Source organism: Phalacrocorax aristotelis, chromosome 1 (assembly GCF_949628215.1).
Source record: "Phalacrocorax aristotelis chromosome 1, bGulAri2.1, whole genome shotgun sequence".
NCBI classification, from domain to species: domain Eukaryota; kingdom Metazoa; phylum Chordata; class Aves; order Suliformes; family Phalacrocoracidae; genus Phalacrocorax; species Phalacrocorax aristotelis.
Window position 1 is genome coordinate 121,868,146 of NC_134276.1, and position 14,292 is coordinate 121,882,437.

A 14,292-nucleotide genomic window follows, 5' to 3' on the forward strand; every position below is an offset into this window, starting at 1 on the left:
CAAACATGGAAGGCTGATTCTTTATATGGGATATTAAAGTGAAGTCTGTCTCGAATTTCTATTACAGCATTGCAGAATTCAGCAGGGTAACCTGAATGTCCAAGAAATTTTCTCTTTAAAAACAAAATTTCAAAATAAGTAGGCAAGTGGTATTAAGTAATAGCCCAGGTGAATTTTCCTTGTATCACAATCTGGATGCTTTGGGGGATTGGATTAAGCTATGCAGTGGGTCAGTGGTGCTCACAGTGCACACCATGGAGTGTACCCACCTCGTTAAATAGCCTCTTCCTTGCCCTCTGTGCACAGCGTGTCCAGGCTCAGGCTCACTGTGTTTACAGTAGAGATCTGCTGCATGTGGACAGTAGGTCCATCACCCTGTAGACCATGTCCAGACCAAAGACACGGTTTGTGCATGGTGCGAGGTCAGATGTACTACATCCACCAACGCTTTGACACCTGGCTGTCAGGAGTCCCCTTCCACACTAGGACCCCGCACCTGAGATCCACAGCCTGTAGGTCCTGTATGACGCTGTAATGCCAACTACGTTACACGAGACCTAGAGAAAATTAATCACTGCATTGGAAACAGAGAAATCAATGGCAAAATGTACTGACAATAAAAATTAAGCACTCTAGAGGTTTGGTCAAGTGATCCTTTGTCTTAATGTTTTTGCCTTGATTTTTTCTTTAACATGGATTAAATTTGTACCACATACGTTTTTACTGAATGTCCTGCAGAATCAAATGTAGCGAAACTCAATATGAGTCACTATAGAAAGGGAGGAATATGAAAGAATGATGAAGTTCAATTTCATTTAAAAATAATCTTCATAGTCTACAAAGTCTCCCATTGAGTTGTGCTACCTTAGTTCCTACACTCCCTGACTGTTTTTAGAACAAAAGAAATAAAAAAAAGGGTTTAGAATTGTTTCCCCTGCAGTTAGTCAGTGACCAATACTACACATCAAACTGAAGCAATTACACTTTTCTGACGACATGTGTAGGGCTTCTTTGAAAATTTCGTTTAAGTGTAAACAAATTATGTACTCTGCAGCTTTCGCTGAGCTTAAAAAGTGCTTGGAGCATATTACTACCATTAACAGCTAACACTGTAATTTTGTCACATTACATGAATAGGCAATGAAGATTAGCTTTGTACTATTAATCATAATTACTTTTAAATACTACTTGTTAAATTATGATGTAGACAAAGGGGAAGGTAATTTTAATGAGAAACAGTTCAGGAATCTGCTTCTTTTATTTAAAGAAATTTTAAGCATTTTTTAAAAGTGCAACTGTCTTTTTTTTTCTATTTTTTTCCTTATTAATTATGAATAGAGCAGTCAGAGGCTACTCCAGGTTTACATTTTCTTCTTTTCCCCTTTACCATTTAAGTGTTACTTTGAAACACCCAAAACTATGCAATCATGTTTCACACATTTGTTGGTGACAATGATGCTGATGAACCACACTCCAGATATAATAATTGCAGAAAAAAATGCAGCAGAAATTGGATGATCTGTTTTAACTAACTTGGCAACAAACTCATGTAATGACAATAAATCGGTAACTGCTTTCTTGGGACAAAACGTGATCTATAATTTCCCATTTTTACAGAAATAAAAAATGCCTGCTAGGAAAAGAAGGTAGAGATTATTAACTTTTTCCTTCCCTGAGGTCCTTTATCTGATAACACCAAGTAGTTAAGGCAACGATAACATATGTGATTAACTTTTAGGAGCCTTCTTGCATATATCCCTTGAGACATTAATTCCTAAAAACATTATCGAGGAGCACCTGAGATTATCTGCCAAATAGAGCATCTTTGCCACTAGAAGGCATATATGTCTTCAAAGTGCTTTTCCTGGGGGTTTGTTCTGCTGCATTCTTGGGTTTTTCAAACAAGAAAAATTTGCTTGAATTCTCAGCAAGAAATTTGCTGAAAAATGCATTATGTGGTCATGGCTGCCCTTCTTGGTTTTCTCTCTCGACTACTGCTTTGTTTTGAGATAAGATGCTCCTAAAAGCATGGGCAAAGAGGCTCAAAATTAGGGGTGCAGAAAGCTGAACCCCACCACCCCAGATAGCAGAGGGTGAGGTCCCTGAGCACATGCTTTCCTTCAGTACAGTGCTGTGCCATGCTGCCGGCTGAGTGCAGGACCCAGCCCAATGCCTTGGTGATTTCCCTGTCTCCCTGCTGCTCCAGTAATCTTGAAATTAAATTGTGAGTGATGGCAGGGAGCTGGGAGGTGTCTGTTAATTTTAAAGAAATAACATTGTCATCTTAGCATTTTGCATTTCACCAGGTCTTACCAGAGTAGCCTACAAGCCTGGGAGCCAGGAGACGTAGCTGGCTCTGCATTTCCAATTCCTCTGACCAAAGGTCCTGGTATTTTCTAATTCCCCAAATCTCACATATCCTTTTTGTCTGGGCAAAGCAGAACCCCGTGTAACAGTCTGGTCAATAAAGCCTCACCTCTTTATGTAACAGTGGGTATGCAACTATTACAAAACCACTTAATGATCTGCTGCTCCTAATTCCCTGCTTCGCTCTTCGTCCTTATCTAATAGCCTTTGCTTGCCGAGAGGCTCCCCTCAGGCCATGACAAATGCCAGCTTTGTTTACTTAGGAAACTGGTGATTCTGGCCACAGCCCATAGGGGATCTGCAGCTCTCTCCAAGCTCCAAACTCCAGTATCAGACCTTAGAGACATGTCAAAGTAATACAGTCACAAGTAGGTCTGTATTTCTTCAATAATATTCAACCTTTAAGGAACAGCTGAAAGTCTTCAGAAGCAAAAAGAAAGCAAGGAAATGGGGGAAGATGAAATGGAGTGAAATGAATCCTCCTTTAGGTTTCTGAGGGCAGAGAAAGCAGCATTATATTTGAAACAGGGTCTATGGAGAAAGGGAGAAGCTCATAGGATTAGCTATAAATTTCACAGTTATTCTTAGCTGTTGTAATCTGCTGTTTGACCTATGCCTCCTCCCTCTGCCTTATGAGGTTTAAGTAGGATTCTGAAAGACGGGGTGGGGAGGGAGGGTGGCTTAATGTCCTAAGCCCTAGGTTTGAAATACCTAGACTGTCTATAATTGCCCACTTGTTAATCCTGATAAAGCCTGTTGAGCTATTCTCCTGGTGTTGGATTGAGTTTAGAGATTTTTCAGGAGCAAATTCAAAAACAAGACACTGCTTATTGTGTATAGACTCTTAGTAGAGTCTTCAGTACTCCAAGTAAGATGATGAGTTCACTCATCATAGGGTTTTGCTGGGACAGAAATCTGCTCTTCCCATATACATAGCCGTGGTGTGCTGTGGGAGATGGCTGGCTCACTATCCCAGTAGCACCGCATCAACTTGGGTAGGAAATCACGTTCAGGTAAGAGCTAGGCAGCCAAAACAGTTCCGATAATTTTGGCACAACCTTGAATGACTGTGCCGTTTAAAATCAGCTGTGTAGCCACAGCTGATGAGTCACTTATTTTTAATCTGTATTCAAACAGTTTGAGGCTGTGAGCGCTTTTAAAGACCTGTGAAGGGCTGGGGTATTAACTGCTGTTGTGTAACGCTGCAGTCCCTCACTGCCTGGCTTTGCCCTCACAGGACGAACATCCCTGTCCTCCAGCAACTGCACGTAAACTGACATTCTGAAGGAAAAACATCCCATAAAAAGATAAAATCAAATTGCTTTCTCTTCAGGAGATGCAGTAACTAAGGAACAATTGAAATGGGGCCTAGGGCCCGGGCAGGGGCAGTCAGGGCTGGTGGTGCCCTCAGGGCAGTGAGGATCAGGTTTGTATCATCAGCAAATTCTCCTTCCAGTTTTGGAGCCTTCTTTTGTCTTTGTTTTGCGAATCAAACTCTTCCAAGCTGCTTAAAAAAAACACTCATCAGTGAAAGCAAAACAAGTTACCAAACCACAGCATCAAAGGGCACAAGCACACGTGCAACCATAATGCATCCCTGAGCTTTGAGTTTATCTGGTCAAGCCATGAAGAGACTAAAATAAAAATATCTATTTTTATTACGTCTACTATGCTAAGCAGAAAGTCCAGAAGACTCTGGGGCATGTAAAAGAAGTTTTGAACCCATTTTTCTGGTGTCCCTCGAGCCCACTCCTCAGAACTACGTTAGAAGATTTCTGCCCCCGCTATTCTACACCAAACCCAGAGGAGGTACGCTGTGAGCTTACCCCAGCTGGCTCTGTGCGTACAGGCAGGAAAGGGAGCAGAACTTCACCGCCCGTCCAGACGCCCATGGTAACCCAGTGTAATTGTGCTGCAGCTGAGGAAGGCATGGCCAGCACCATACAGACACAGAAAATAAGCCTTCACACACACAAAATGCATCCATCACCCAAATCTGTCCCGTGTCCTAAGCTGTCAAATAAGCAGGTTTCACCAGCGTTAACGCCATTTAATAAAAATATTGGAAATTTGCCCTTTGGAATAGCAGAGTAAAGCACCAGAAGTAAATTATTTATATCTTCCACCACTGGTAATCAGCTCTGCTTATTAAGTTGTTGGGTTTATTTTTAATTTTATTTTATTATTATTTATTTTATTAGTTTTTTAGTAGCCCTTTGCTTGTGAATTACTGACTTCCTAATGAGCAACAGACACTTTACTGTGTGCACTGCACAGAGTGAAGTTTTACAGAGCCCACAGACGTGTAAGGACCTACCTAGATACTTGTATGGTGAATGGTTATGGAGCAGCAGATGGGTAAATCAGCATGGCAATATTATTTTAATAACATCATAACAACACATTTATTGTATTATTTGCTGTACTCACAGAAACACAGGATGATCATCATAGATTACTGTTATGATTTTTTTTATTATTTAATGTACTATTCTGAGGCTGTTGGATGCCACTGTAAAAAGCATAGTATTTCTCTTTATCTGAGAAATCTCTGGATATGTGTAACAAGATGGCCATAGCCTTCTGCATCACATAAAAGTTTGCCTTTCTACCTACAATGTATGTTTGTTGGTCTAGAAAGGAAAACCAGCACATTTCTCATCAATCCTGGTTCTACAACATGCAGGTAAACTGCCTTCTCAGTATTCCTATTTCTGGTGCACTGGCTGCTGAGATTAACATGTCACCAATGGTCTTTGCATTTCTACAGAATGTGGCTGGGCCTTTACCAGCAACTACAATTTCTCTCAGTTGTTTTTCAGAGGTGGGGTTTTTTGACCTTGGCCTTCAGTCCCTCCCTGCTTGGTGCAGGCCAGATGATGCACCAGATCATAATTACATACTTGAACACATTAAGCTGATTATTACGTTTTCCAAACTTCTGATATTTTGTCAGAGTAACAACAGTGACACCAAGACGTAGGATGAAGGCAAACAAAATGCTGTTTTCCAAAATCCAAAGTGAAATGTACGGGAGAAAGAAGAAAATTAATCTCGTCATGGACATCCAGCAAGCCTAAAATTAATCTGTAGTTTCAATCAGTAGTATGAAATGCAATAAGAAAGCAGCTATGTGAAATGCATCTAACCACATTCTTAATAGAGCTATCAAAACAGATGATGGAAACGTAATCAGCAAAATAAACCTTGCCCTCCAGTAAAATACTCAATGAGATCCTTCTTGAAATAACACTTGCAAAATTGAAATTCAAGCTGGTGTGCCAAAAAGAAGCATAAAGTTTGTGGTACACAATATGTCATTTTTTGGTAAAGCATCTGCTTTTAATACTGGGTCCAATCTTGTTTGAAAACTACATGAAGTTACTGCCAAATTTCATTTAATCCCAAACAGTTATTGAATGATGTCTCTGCCTTTGCTGAGTTTGCTGTGACTGCAATTACAGTAAATCCAGCAACCACAGCAGAACCTGCACAAAGAGTTTGTGAAGCAGCAGTCAGTCTTCACAAGTTATGCACAGCCCATATCTGCATGTACATTGAATCCAGTGTGTTTGACACACCAGATTTACCTCTTTTAAGTGCCCCTCTGTCAAACAGCCTAGCACAGAAATCTGCACGCACTACAAGTATAGCAATGAGTCGCACTGCACCTTTACAGGACTTTTTTTACTTTAGTCTGGTACAGTCTCGAGGGCCGATTAATGCCTGCTGGTTGCAAAACCTCAACTGGCAAGACATATGTTGGTGTATAACAATAAGTAGCATGCTAAAACCTATGAGATACTCGTCCAACCTTCTCTTCTCAATCACAGGCCATCTGAAACTGATGACAGTTTTTCCAAGGTTTTCCAAGCGATTGGATTCTGATCAATGTGAAGATCACAAGATTAAATTTACCAGCTGTTAATTCTTTATATATGCACATGAGAAACAGTTGGAGCAAGTACTGTCCAAAGTCAGCAACTGTTTCTTCCATCCTCACCACATTTTTACAGAAACAGAGGAACTGTCACAGTAGCTTAGACTACCTGACCATGGAGGCCTGTCCTTGACAGGTTTCCATCACTAGCTTCAGAGAAGTAAGCAGAAAACATGGAATTAAATAGATCTGAAATGCTCTTTCCCTATGAATATCCCCCCATCCACACTATTTAGAAACTAGTTTATGATTTGAAGGCATGCAAAATGTATTCATCAAAGAGACCTGATGTTTATATGGAAAAAGCACAGTACCTGGAGTTCGTGCCAGATTATTGGTTACCAGGTACAACACTTACTACATGATCTCTCAGATGAGTAACACCTGGAGCAGGTCTGTTGCACTGGAAATCATCCATAGTTCTGCAGTACCCATATGAATATAAGCAACTCCACTGGAGATGTCTCATTAGTACCAAACCAGATATCCCAGCCTCCCCTTTCCACATGTGGTAGTCTACCACAAAACTGTTTCTCTTCTCCTCAAAAAATATCAATAGCAATTGCTCAGGACAGATTTGCCCCCACCCCTACTGCACCTAGCTTCCAGGGAAGTACAAAACTCTCTGTGCTAATGGCCCTTCCTATACTGCTTCCAGGTGAGCGCATCCTTTTTAAACAGCACAGGAGATTTCTACATTAAGGTACTTTATAAATCAGTGTGTATTACAGCTAATTCGATGACCTGTTTCTGTGAAATTTCCAGAATGAACAGAAAACCGATGTTGTTAAATTGTTGGTTTTTTTCCTCTTTCTCTTAGGATGGATTTATAGACTTCTTGGAGTTCATAGCTGCAATAAATTTGGTTATACGAGGGAAAATTGACCAGAAATTGAAATGGTATTTTAAGCTATACGATGCTGATGGAAACGGATGTATTGACAAAAAAGAACTATTAAGCATATTCACGGTAAGCAAGTTATGACCAATAGCAAGAGCATTTGACATAGTACATTGCCCCTGAAACAGTGGTTTCATCATGTGTTGTAAATGGATTGTCTCTACTTTACCTGATGTTTTACAGTTTTAAAACCAGAATTGTTCTGGCAAGTGACACTCCTTCCATTAGTTTCTTGCTCATTGAAGTAAACATATCTAAGCAGTATTTTACTTTAAGCCATAGTTCTACAAATATAATGCTTTACTGAAAGTGAAAAACTGTAGAAACAGCAGAGGAATTATTGTGATAAACTACACTATAAGGCAAGGTAGAACTGAAGCAGCATAATGAATAAAACAGCTGATTACAAGTGTATGTGCCAGTCTAATTTGGAAAACTGGCTTCTCAAACTGAACTTGCTGCAAGAAACAATATAGGTGTCATCAAAGTATTCCACTACTTAAATTTTTTGAAAGGCTTTTAGATTTGTTTACTACAAATGCCATTACCCTTATTTTGAATTGGGGAAATTTAATTTTATCGTTAAACCATGCGGTGACATTTGGATACAAATATTGTAGAAAATTTTGCAGAAAACAGGTCCATTTCAAACCCATAAAACCAAAGCAGTGTAATTCTTTAAAATTATTTCTGTATCTTTCAACCTGCTCTAGTGAAATAATATTTTACACTTCAGTGGCTGCTTTCATCCAAAAGGTATGATAGGGTTCCTTGCAGATATGAATGACTTAATTTAATACTGCTCCCTAAATGTACAGGACTTGTTACAGATCAAGGTTTTGCTGCAGGGAACATAAAATCTAAATAGGGATTTAATGTCATAATAAACAAGGCACATACTTTGCCTGGATTCTGTGTTACTGCTGGTGCCTGGCTAGTAACTGTTAAGAGACTTTCAAAAGCTGCTGCCCAAGTTAAAAAGAACTGGAGCCAGGTGGAGCCATGGGGTCAAACAAATAAAGTTGATGCATCACCTTCCAAAGAGCAGCTTTCTAAAGGTAGAAGAGGCTGCATCTCCCAGATTTCTCCTCGTGCAAGACTAATTACATCTTCCTTTTGCAGATATTCTCCATAATTTTTCACCCAGAGGCAATGAGGCAACTGTGTTTTGTCTTGGGCTTTATCCAAAAAGAGAATTAAAAGCCTTTTAATGTAAAGAAGATTTATTTTTCAACTTACCTTGTTTTAAAACCAGCTGAAACTTCTGTTTTCTTTCTGTTTTCTTCTTTTTTGGAGTATGAAAATTTTAACTTAAACCTGCTTAAGTTATTTGACCAAGACTAGAGAAAATCAGTGGGCTCCAAACAAAAATAAAAATACAGGCCCACAGCCGCTAAGAGCCCTGCTTATACTAAGCATCAGTAAAAAAGTCAGCATCAGCAAAAAAAAGTCATACCTGAGACATTAATTGAAATCACAGAACTCAATCTATTAAAAATTCACCTGTCCCTACAGCTATACAAACTTTGGACCAGCAGATCATTATCAACAATCAAAATTTCTTCCAGACAACCATGCACCCTCTCAGTGGCTTTTAACAGCCCAGTTATTTTCTTTTATTATTTAAGGTGATTCTGTGGTAGTCAGTGATTCAAGTACTTCAGGAGCCACTGCTTTACTCTTAGCACTACAACATATTTAACTGTGGCAGAGGCATAACCTTCTGAAGACTGCATCAGGGTCAGACGTATAAAACAGCAAAAGTACCTAAAGTATGAGTTAGTAACACAAACAACTTTATGTACCTATTTTTGTAGAACTCTTCCTGACATTTTTAACTCATTTGTGCAAAGTAAGATAAAGACAGTGATGGTCAAGAATCCACATCTGTGCTGAATAGGTTTAACTTATGTTTTATTTAAATATAATGAGTTTTATTTTAATATATTTAAATATATTATTAATAATAACATAAAAATAAATGTATTTAAATATAATAAAATAAATATTATCTTACACAACATAGTTCATCTCAAGATACTTCAGGTGTAGAAAAACAAATTCTATAGTATGCCCATTAGGAACATATCTGCATGTGTGTTTATACTTATATATGTATGTATTTTCCCAGTCACTTACTAATTGTGATACTGAGTTTGAGTCCAACTCTGTAAACATATGCTTGTTGCTTCTGGACCACTGGCTATTAACATAGAGGCTCCTATTTTATTAACCTGAACAATCACCATAACACAAAAATTACTGTCTCAGTGAGTGTGATACAATTTTGCAAAACTATTCATGTATACCTTTACTCCAAATAACGTGTCGCTTTGCCACAGAAAAAGCAGAGGGGAGACTTCTGGTTTTCTTAATTTCTTTGGAAGATAAATTCTGCCAACTTCCAGGACTGCTGGTCTGATTTTATTTGTGATTACTAAGTTAAACATGTCTTAACAGAAAAATGACTTAGGCGTTCTCCTCATGTGCTTTCAGCTGTGAAAAATAATACAATATTTAAATCACACAGACAATAGGGCACTTTCCAAAGACACAGAACTCTCTAGGGCAAGATAAAAATGTTGGTGTGGAATCTAAAGCGTATTGCAGAGCAGAGGTGCTACATGGTTTCAGAAGACCTTCAGAGATATGTAAATTGAACGCTAATCTTCAGGCTGTGTTATGTTAATTAAATTTCCAATCCTCATTACTGAAGATTTACTTGAAATAGCTATTTATTTAGCGATTTTTGAAAGGGTTGGTGAACTAAAGAGCTGCATTGCAATTACTGCAGTTGCCAGCGTATTGTTTTCACAACTCAATGGAAAAAAGTCTGAAAGAACTTTCTGCATTTCTTCCTTCAGGCTATCCAGGCTATTAATGGCCACACCAACATGTCTGCTGAAGAGTTCACAAACGTGATTTTTCAGAAGATAGATCTGAACAATGACGGTAAGAATCTAGGCTTTCTTGGCATTGGCAGGGATTTTCCCCCTTAAGGAAGTACAGGATCAAGAGGGGAGTGGAACACAGTCCTGAAGAACTGACTGGTTTAGACAAACTGAAAGCCTGAATCTGTTCTTCTTTACCTGTATTACTTCAGCTTCATAGTAAAGTGTAAATCAACTGGGTTTATTAAGCTCACATAGGAATTACATGCAGTAGGGGCTAAAACACTAAAGCACTGTTCATTCAAAATGTCAGTACTCTGGTTGCACAGCAAACTGAAAGTGTGATCGAGGTTTTTTTTTAGTATATTTGTGTTGGCTTAATCTATCTAAAGTGGATAAGAAAACCAATTAAGATGCATGGTTGCACAGGCTCTAGCATGTTCTGAAGATTGGACAGCATACTGGATGTCCCTTGAAGGCTGATCGTTAACACATACTACGACACATGCTACTGTTTCTTCTCACGATAGCTAGATTAAGCCAATCAGACTTGTATTTGGAAACTAAAATTTTAATTCACTGCTTCAGAGCTGTTTCTAGTAGAAAACCTGCCCATGGAAATGTCCCCCCTCATACTTCTAATCATGAAGATCCTCCTTCCACTGGCAAATCATTTTACATCAATTACTGCAATCATTGAAAAAATAGGAACATTTGGAAAGCATCAGAGAGCAAAATCAGATCCCAGCCAGGAATTTCGGGCATTTTTTTTCCTTTTTTTCTGGTTTTATTTGATGTGTTAAGGTTACTTTTAAAAAATCTGTTTGCAATATATAATCAGAGTATAAACAGTGATCTAGTGATGCATGTGAATAACTCATAGAGGATTTTTCCCCACCTGCTTGGCCCATCTTTTGAGTGAAGGCAAAATACCAAAGGACCCCAAATTACATATAGTCATATTCTAGAATCTAACCCAAATTCTATGATTAGTCATACTTTGGCCCCTGCTTTGACCATATGTTTACTGCTAGTAATAACTGTAGCTGAGCTAGACCATCAGCTGAAAAAAAACATTTTGTGTTTTATGTTTTAGTGCTGAAATACCAGAACATGAATTATTCAGAATTATCTTCACTCCCATTAACTCCCATTTCAAACTGCTTTCCATAGTTAGTTATTTTTTTTAAATAGCTGCAGAGCAGTAGGACTACCTCCACCTGAGGAACGGGACAAATTTTACGAAGTTTAGCTTAAACTATGCTACCTCCTTGTAGCTTCTTATAAAAAAAGGGGCAAATAGACAAATAAGTTGCAATGTCCTTCCTCACATTAAAATACAAGAAATAGTCCCATGGTTGTAGGGAGCAATTCTTAAAACATATCTCCTGATGGTTCTGCAATTTCTTTTCATTAGCTCAAGGAAATCTGAGACCCGTCACAGTCATAGTGAGTCTGGGCATGCCAGTGTAACCACATCTCAGTGTTACCTGCAGTGGTTTTTGTATGCTTGCACTCCGGTATTGGTACTTTGAAATATATAGCCTGGGATCAAGAGGAGGGAATTCAAGACCAGTTGACCTGCATCAGCAGGAAAATGATGCAGCATTTCCATCTGATGAGTCCAGGAAACCCATCCAAACAAAGCCCTCAAAGGCAATTCCGAGGGAAGGAGATGGACATTAAGTGGAGTGCCTGGGACAGGAGGAGAGATTGTAGGAAGCGAGTGGCTGGGTGGCAAAGCAGGACACAGACAAGCATATGGAGATGGCTTGTTCTGTCTCTGCTCCCAGCATGATTATATTAGGCACTGGGATTGAAAGAGGAAGTGTCAGCATCCTCAGGACACAGCACGCCAGCCCCTGGAGAGGGTCATACTCCTCTCACTGAAGCTTAAGAGCCAGGACTTCTGTCAAATGACGTCTTTCCACTTTAATAGTGTATACATGAGCCTGCTCATCCATGCAGTCAGGACCCATGTGACTAAAGAGGAAGCAGCCTTTACTGCCCACGGGTAGAAAGTGGTTTTCACATTTTTCAAAATGGTGGTCATTTTCCTTTTTCACATCAGATGAAGTTTCCAATGTTCCCATTAATAAAAACTGAAACACAAAAAAACTTCAGGGGAGTACTTAACTCCAAAAATAGCCAAAAGTCATCTAGCTAAGCATTCACGAGAAGTGCACGCAACTTGAATTGCTGCTCCCCTGCATCCCTGGGCCCTAAGTCACCCAGCTATCTTCCTTCTTGCCTGGCCTCTTGCAACTTCTCATTTCAGTGAGAAATCATTCACTGTTGTGATTTTAACAAGAAACTTTAAACCGTTTTCAGAGGAAAGAATCAAACTCTTCCTATTAAACCAAGCCCTGGTTCCCCTTTCAGAGAAAAACAGTATCACCGGAATAACTTCTAACCATAGAATTGTGTACTCTCCTGTGTACCATATGAGCAGACACACGCCTAGGACTGGCCTTTGCCTTTGCTGACAGGGAAGAGAGCAGGAAAAAAGGAAGAATTCTAAACAATATTCCTGCTTCTCAGTAAAAGAGATTTTATAGTTGTCTTGCAGCTTCCAAGGTATTACCTGATTTTGACATGAGCCCAAAAAATCATGCTCTAAATGACCATTTCGGTTGTTTGGAAGAATTTATCTAATCAAATCACTTAACCAATTTCTTTACTACATCTTATCATGGCTCTAAATAATCCTAGTAGTCAACACAGGGAGTATGCCTGGTAATCATCAGCAAATCATACCCTAATCTCTGTTAAAACCAGCTATAAGATAAATCCCAGTTAGCTCAGTGAGAATTGGACCATACATCTAAATTCACCCTTGATACAAGCTTCATTAGCACCCTTTTTTACACATTTCTGTAACCATAGATACTGAGCATTTATAGTTACTTAGACTTCTGTGAAAGGTGTGCCTGATCAATTTTAACAGGAAAAAAAAGGCAAGTCTGAGTTCTAGGATCTGACGCAAAGTGGGAAAACATTAGAATATGTTCTGCCTGCATTTGCCTATGAGCAGAGAGTGGGGAACCTTCCTGAGGGATTCAATCTGTCATGAATGGCCTTGTGCTGGGCTGAGAATGACTGCTGGGTTCCTCATCCCTAAGGAGTATCTGTTTTTCTTTTAGGGGAACTGACTTTAGAAGAATTTGTCAATGGTGTAGAGAAAGACAAGGACCTAATGGAACTGATTGAGAAAAGTTTTGACCTTTCCAACATACTCAAAGTCATACAGACTGGCAGGAGAAACAGCATCTGAAGGATCCAATGACCGATGTGGCATCTGTGTCATCATTTGAAGGAAGATAATACTTGATACATTCAGACAGCTTGCTCCAGGAGTAAAAATTTTCACTCTTGACTCCATATCTCTCCTTTTCTTTATTCTTTCCCTCACTAACGACTGTGGCAGCCACAGAACACAAATCTTTGCCCACATATAACAGAAAAGCTATTTGATGCAGTACAAATAACTTATATAGTCTCTATGAACACTGTTCCGAGTAATCAATTAAAAAATGTAAATATTGCAAAATGCAACCTTTCTAGAAGACACAGAGTTAATCAATTTCTTATTTTATGCACGGGCTCTGCAACCTAGTGTTGAAAGTGGGGACATAAACTTCTAGGTAGGACTGGGTTCTGTCTAGATCAATTAAGAATGAAGCTTGGTTTGCCTTAACTTAACATTTGCTCTAATAAGTACTCAAAATTGGAGTTTGGAGTAGGTTCTCTGGGAAACACCTCAGTCAGCTTAATATTCACATGATATGCATCCTCCTTAACAAGCTGTCTACCACTCTTGATTTTATTACATCTGTAAATTAAAAAAATGTGATGTTTTAATGGTTTGTCAGGGTTCAGCTACTGTTCTTTAAAATTAAACTTTTATAGAAGCACTGGAATGAAATTTTGTTATCTTTGTAGAGTAAACTTAAAAGATCAAAGAATAGCTAAAACCAAATAATTTTGTAAGCAGTCTACTTCCCCGGAGATTTGTGTCCTTTGACATGTATGTCCTCCTTTTCAAAACAATTTGGTTTTGCTGGGGTCTTTGACATGCCTGCATGTCCTGATCAACCAGGGAGGTCCCAGATCACTGGAAACTAGCAAATGTGATGCCCCTCTACAAGAAGGGTCGGAAGGAAGATCAGGGGAACTACAGGCCTGTCAGCCTG

General features: G+C 39.1%; 1 protein-coding gene across 1 annotated transcript in view; it reads left to right on the top strand.

Moving 5' to 3' along the window:
- GUCA1C (guanylate cyclase activator 1C) overlaps nucleotides 1-14,087 on the top strand; it is a 30,483-nt gene extending 16,396 nt beyond the window's left edge. Inside the window, exons 2-4 of the mRNA XM_075104009.1 lie at nucleotides 7,128-7,277; nucleotides 10,073-10,160; nucleotides 13,243-14,087. Of these exons, the coding sequence (XP_074960110.1) occupies nucleotides 7,128-7,277; nucleotides 10,073-10,160; nucleotides 13,243-13,373 (369 nt within the window). The 3' untranslated portion in view covers nucleotides 13,374-14,087. The remainder of the gene's footprint in view (nucleotides 1-7,127; nucleotides 7,278-10,072; nucleotides 10,161-13,242) is intronic.
- Nucleotides 14,088-14,292: the final 205 nt, after the last annotated feature.